The sequence below is a fragment of the Bactrocera neohumeralis genome, chromosome 5 (genome assembly GCF_024586455.1).
Source record: "Bactrocera neohumeralis isolate Rockhampton chromosome 5, APGP_CSIRO_Bneo_wtdbg2-racon-allhic-juicebox.fasta_v2, whole genome shotgun sequence".
NCBI classification, from domain to species: Eukaryota; Metazoa; Arthropoda; class Insecta; order Diptera; family Tephritidae; genus Bactrocera; species Bactrocera neohumeralis.
The window spans coordinates 59,957,617-59,964,242 of record NC_065922.1 but is presented as its reverse complement, the minus strand read 5'-3'; the positions used below and the strand labels follow the sequence as shown (position 1 = coordinate 59,964,242).

At 36.1% G+C, this 6,626-nt stretch overlaps 1 protein-coding gene across 1 annotated transcript; it reads left to right on the top strand.

Moving 5' to 3' along the window:
- Positions 1-904, top strand: LOC126760187 (survival motor neuron protein). The gene has a single exon (XM_050475654.1). The coding sequence runs from the start codon at positions 100-102 to the stop codon at positions 685-687; it is 588 nt and encodes a 195-aa protein (XP_050331611.1). The 5' UTR covers positions 1-99; the 3' UTR covers positions 688-904.
- The last annotated feature ends 5,722 nt before the right edge of the window (positions 905-6,626 follow it).

Here is a 6,626-nt window from a genome sequence, read left to right as displayed (position 1 = left end):
CTTGTCGAGATGAGATAAAAACTAACGCCAATCCACACTGTGATGTGTCGAATGAATTGAAAGTCGTTTTAGTTTATTTGTTATGACAAGAGTTGTTTGATGGAAATTATTAATAAAGACTGTGCGGACCAGTCCTGGGATGAGAGTATGTTAATTAAATCCTATGGCGAATGTGTAAATCTTGGTAGCGAAGATGTGGCAAAATACATATCTAGTAACACCAATAACGGAGCAACAAAAATGTTGAAAACTGAACAAAGTCCTTTAACAGAATTTAATGTTGGCGACTACGTTAGATCTACTTACCACGATGATGGTTGTGATTATGAAGCGAAAATATTATCGAAGGACGGATCTAATGATACATGCTTGGTGAAATATATTGGTTACGATAATGAAGAAATAGTTAATCTGAAGGACTTGTTACCGTCTTGGGGGAAAAAGGCACGTCGTTTACAGTTTCAACAGGCGAACGCGCGGGGACGGAAAGATATTGATAGTACTGTTAGTAGCAGTAAGAAAATGTTAACTGATATGTTACCCCCTCCTCCACCTTTACCGCCTATGCTTACACAAAATATTGGTGATTCGGAACATTTATCAGCTATGTTAATGTCCTGGTATATGAGTGGTTATTATACTGGTATATATGAAGGCATTAAATTAGCAAAAGATAAAAACAAATAAGTCTGATTAGACCATTAATTAAACTCATATAATTAAAAATTGAATTATATTAAAATGATATGTTTTCCTTTTCATTGAAGTAACGACCTATTCTGTATTTTTAATCAAATCGTTAGAAGTATATGAATGTATGTACATATATAAATGTCATGAAGACAATGTAAACTAAATATAAAGAGATTAAATAAAGCAATTCATAACAAAGATCATAAGGAAATTGTTTGTACAATATATTTTACCTCTCCAATTCAACAAAATATAAATGTAAGTAAGTATGTATGTACTTATATTAAATGATTATTTAAAGGCCGTTAGAACTTAACTGACAGAGGACTGCTAGCCAGAATTTGATCGACAATATGTTGAAAAATGATTTCTCAGTATCTGATTAGCAACCATTTGGAAGTTATGTTCTGGAACACTACTGGGTACAATTCCGATTTCTTTGGCGCCGCGATCTGAAGGTACCGTTGGATAAAGGAAGTCATCCTGATTAAAAAAAAATCGCATCCTGGGAATACTCGGTCATGTGCCATGGGCTGTCAATATACATACTTATGTTGATGCCAAAACGAACGCGACCTCTTCGTGGCATCGTAACAAATTTCAATCTGTAATTGAGCACTTTGTGTGAAACACACATAACGTTTTCACGGAATAAATTTCAATAATTTTTTTTTGAATAACCGGAATAAAGAAAGCAAACGACAAATTTGACAATTGAAAAACAAAAGGAAAAAAGTTTCCTCACGAAAAGCATACGGTTTATTTATTTCTAAACTTTCTTCGATCCACAGCGAACAACCTCTGAAAATTTCATCAAGATTGGTTCAGCTGTTCTCGAGCATTAGCGTTACTAACAGTATTCATTCATTTGTATGGGAAAAAAAGGGCTCTTTTTAGGGGTTTTCCGGCAATTATTCGAATTTTTTTCGCCATAAAAACCATCCTTGAGCCTCAACAAACATTTTAAAAAAAGAATTGGCAAAATTGGTTCAGGCGTTTTTGAGTTATGCGCCAGCATTTAAAATCATGTTCGTTTTTATTTCCTTTTTAAAATCGTATTTGAAAATTTATTTTCTTCATAACTTTTTTTTCGGAAAACTTTCCAGAATTTTCTTAAGTATTCTCCTTGTTTGGGCGGAGACCTCTCCGAATTGGTGGTAATCACCGAAATCGGTCCAGGCGTTCTCCAGTCATAAGCGTGTCAAAAAGGTCTTGCGGTATTTTCGCTAGTTGGCGCTGAAAGCGCGTAGTTCTAGTTTTATTCGTCGCATCGGGTCATGCTATACCTTTTTGGAAAGCTCATTTCACGCATCAACACGTGCTTGATTGATTGTCGTTTCTTTTAAGTCGTTCGTGAGTTATAGCGTCGCAAACATGGAGCAAAATAAAGAGAAAATACGGCATATTTTACAGTACTACTACGATAAAGGCAAAAATGCATCTCAAGCCGCCAATAAAATTTGTGCAGTTTATGGACCCGATACAGTTTCCATTTCCACCACACAACGAAGATGCGCCACGCTCCGGAGGACCTGTCGCCGAAAATTGCGATAAAATCGCTGAATTGGTCGAAAGAGACCGGCATAGTAGCAGCCGTAGCATCGGTCAAGAGCGGAGCATGAGTCATCAAACCGTTATAAAGCATTTGAAGAAGCTTGGAGTCACTAAGAAGCTCGATGTATGGGTGCCACACGAATTGACGCAAAAAAACATCTTTGGCCGTACCGACGCATGCGAATCGCTTCTGAATCGCAACAAAATTGACCCGTTTTTGAAGCGTATGGTGACTGGCGATGAAAAGTGGGTCACTTACGATAACGTAAGGCGCAAACGGTCGTGGTCGAAAAGCGGTGAAGCGGCCAAGACGGTGGCCAAGCCTGGATTGACGGCCAGGAAGGTTCTTCTGTATGTTTGGTGGGATTGGCAGGGAATAATCCACTATGAGCTGCTCCCCTATGGCCAAACGCTCAATTCGGACCTGCACTGCCAACAACTGGACCGCTTGAAGGCAGCACTTATGCAGAAGAGGCCATCTTTGATGAACAGAGGCCGAATTGTCTTCCATCAGGACTGCGCCAGGCCACACACATCTTTAATGACGCGCCAGACGCTCCGGGAGCTCGGATGGGAGGATCTTTTGCATCCACCGTATAGTCCGGATCTCGCACCAAGTGATTACCACCTGTTTCTGTTCTTGGTAGTCTGAAGTTGGCCACAGGAGAGTCCTGTGAAAATTGGTTCTCCGAGTTTTTTGCCAATAGGGAAGCGAGCTTCTATGAGAGGGGCATTATGAAGTTTGCATCTCGTTGCGAACGCGTCATCGAACAAAACGGCGCATATTTGACTTGAATCGCATTATTGTAACCAATTTTATGAACAATTGAAAATTCAATAAAAATACCGCAAGACTTTTTTGACAACCTGAAATATTAGTAAATATAAATCAGATATTATACATATACATATGTATGTATAGGGAAAAAGTGTTAACAACTCAATCATTGTTGGAAAGTATTTTTTATTGTAGTTAATATAGAAAGAATAATCACGCGAAAATACAAACAAAAAAAAATCGTTGAAAATCCTACATATTTGATATTTAAGATGTGGCAACGCTCGTTTTCTTCGTAATTGTAAACAATCTAACATTTTACATATTTATTTATAATATGCTAAGTTATTTTTAAGTTAATAAATTTTACTAAAATAAAAGTGAAATGTTAACTTGTTTCTATGTTTAGAGTGTATATTTAAACAAAAAAAGTGAAAAATTTGAAAAAATTTAGTGAAACATTGTGAAATACTATGTGTTATTAGTACAAATTTTTGAAATTTTAATCGGGAATATTTTAAAAAATATAAGTGTTATCAACATTATTTTTGCATATTCCTCCTCAGGAGAAGCTCCCCGATCCGTACATACCCCATTTATACCGATATTGGTGTTTTTGGGTAACATTTAGATTAGCATCCCCGGATTTCGGGGATAAAAAGGGTGTCACTGGAAAGGTGGCGTTCTCCAGATCACGAAAATATATACATTTAGTTGCCGCTGACTTATAGTTTTAAAGATATTTGCATTTAAAGTTGAAAAATTGACAACTTTTACATTGATTTGTATATTGTGAGTAACATTTTCACTTATATTATGCACTTTTCACTTACTAACACTTCACTATAACGTTTCTGTATATTAATTTTTTTAATATTTGTTGTAAATAAAGCTTTATTTTAATTATTTTATTTTAGTTTTCCGCGCCGCGCTCCAAAAAAAAATAACCATGGCAACCCTTTTCTTATTGTGCAAATGCAGAGAATTGTAACTAAAATAAAATAATTAAAATAAAGCTTTATTTACAACAAATATTAAAAAAATGAATATACCGAAACGTTATAGTGAAGTGTTAGTAAGTGAAAAGTGCACAATATAAGTGAAAAAGTTACTCACAATACACAAATTATCAATGTAAAAGTTGTCAATTTTTCAACTTTAAATGCAAATATCTTTAAAACTATAAGTCAGCGGCAACTAAATGTATATATTTTCGTGATCTGGAGAACGCCACCTTTCCAGTGACACCCATTTTATCCCCGAAATCCGGGGATGCTAATCTAAATCCCAGCCGTGTTTTTTACCCGATCGCCAAAGTAATCGGAGTCATGCCGTATGTACGGATAAAGGAGGTGCTCCAGATCAAGAAAAAATATATATATACATATGTATGTATATATTTAGTTGCGGCACGATTCACAGTTTGTGTGTTTACATTCATGACAAATACCCATGTTGCCACATATTGTGTTGTGAAAAACTATTCAAAAATTTTTCCGTTTTCTATTTTTTTTATTTATATAGATTAGGGGTATTCTCTTGCTCTTGCAAGATTGCAGATTGCAAAAATACTATACCGAAATATACAAGAGCAGGAGAGCACCCATTGCAGAATCTAGTGATATATGAATGGCTAATTCGGTCAATTTGTTGTGAATGACTATTAAGCATGGCTATTGTGAATTGGCGCACCTTCTGCATACATTTTTAAGAAAAAAACTGTAACAAATCTTTAAAATTTAAATAGAAATAATAAAATCCATTTAAAACTTATCTTCCTCAACAATTTAACGACGTAATATGTCTTTATGTAAAATGGCAACTACAACAGGGTTGCAATTATATTTTTGCGTGTCATTGCACGCAAATATACATAGGGGCATAGGGGTCTGACATATTTTACAGCCCTTGCAAATATTTTTCTGCGTGTGTTTGTTGTTGTGCCGTTGTAAATCTGCAATTCTTGCACCGTGCACCGGGTTTTGCAAGAGCAAGAGAATACCCCTATTGTATATCATATATACTTTAACAAATATAGATAGAGATAAGTTATATAATTTTTTTGTGCATTGGCGCTTGTTGTTGTTGTAACGGTTTATCAATCCCCGTTAGGATGGTAAGGGTTATTCATGTTGTCGTCGACGTCATCTAGCGGGAGGCCCAGGAAACAGTGCCGGATTAAACTTGCGCGGGGCTTTTATCAAATTCTGTCAAGGGGCCCTTGGTTTGCTATAGGTTCTCAAGTTTAGGGTACTAAATAAAACAAAATTGTTACAATTAGACTAGATTTATTATAGGCAAATTTAGAGATAATACTTTCAATATCGACTTCTTCAAGCAAGTCCTGCTCTATTTTCAACAAATTGAGATGATTAAGACGTTCTTTGCCCATCGTGTTCCTTAATTCATTTTTAATACGTTTTAATGTTGAAAAAGAACGTTCGCCATTGCAGTTAGAGATCATGAGAGATAAGTAAATTCTCAAAGCTATTTCTAAGTTTGGGAAACATGATTCTAAAGAATTATTTAATAAAATATAAAGTTTATGATTTTGCTGTTCCAGAGGCTCTTGTTTCTTGCTGTCAATAACAGTAGCCACATCTGATATGCTTTCATACATTTAGTTAAAGCAGACATTACGTTATTAATAATGACAATAAACACCTCAAATTGGAAATGTTGTCCAGGTGTTTGATTTTCAACAAAGTCGTCGAGTGTAGTAGAGCCGCTGAAAAGGTCGTACTTTGTATTTCGCTTGATTCGTCGTGATGTTTGTTGCTGGTATTCTTCACAGAAGGTCAGATCTTTGACTCTTGCCTCAATACCTGAAAAAGTGGATCGCATTGCTTTGACGTAGCGACATAATGATTCATAAAGGGCGTATCATTTTATTAAAGTCTTGATCAGACGAATGCAGCGAAGCACTAGTCGCTAGCAAGCGTTCTAGGACTTTGTTCCACGTAATTGTCATTATTCCCGTTTCTAACTTATTCATCGTTGTCCGTAAGCTTTATTACGGCACTCCGCTTTTGATCCACGTTATTGAAAATGTCTTCCAATACTTGCTTAATAGTGATAAAACCACATAAAATTGCCTTGCCACATAAAATTGCCCTAGTGTCCGATAACCGTTTCAAAATCGGAATTTTTGAACTAGAATCTTTAAGTGCGTTCGTAAGACGACCCCATCGATAGGTAGAAGCGGAAAAAATGTAGAGAGGTTTTCAATGAAATCGAAGAAAAGTAATGCTTCTGTACAGCAGTCTGCAGCTTAGCAACCAAATTTAATGAATGTGCAAGACAGGGAATGTATTCTGCATACTTATTTATTTTCTTAATTCGGGCTTGTAAGCCGAAGTATTTCCCACTCATGTTGCTGGCGTTATAATAGCTTTGCCCACGACAATCTTTGATATTAATGCCACTCTCACTCAAGAAATCTAGTAAACTTTGAGCGAGTTGTTCAGCAGTATGACCTTCCATGTCCAAGAACTTAACAAATCTTTCCACTGGTCCAGATGGCAGAACATGACTTGAGACACTGAAACACCTTGCTCTTAAGGCTGGACTGAACTAAAAATGTTTGCCCTGTTAAGAGGTC

Bases quoted from the DNA above. Each gene is read 5' to 3' on its own strand.
- LOC126760187 (XM_050475654.1), top strand. From the start codon at position 100: ATGGAAATTATTAATAAAGACTGTGCGGACCAGTCCTGGGATGAGAGT.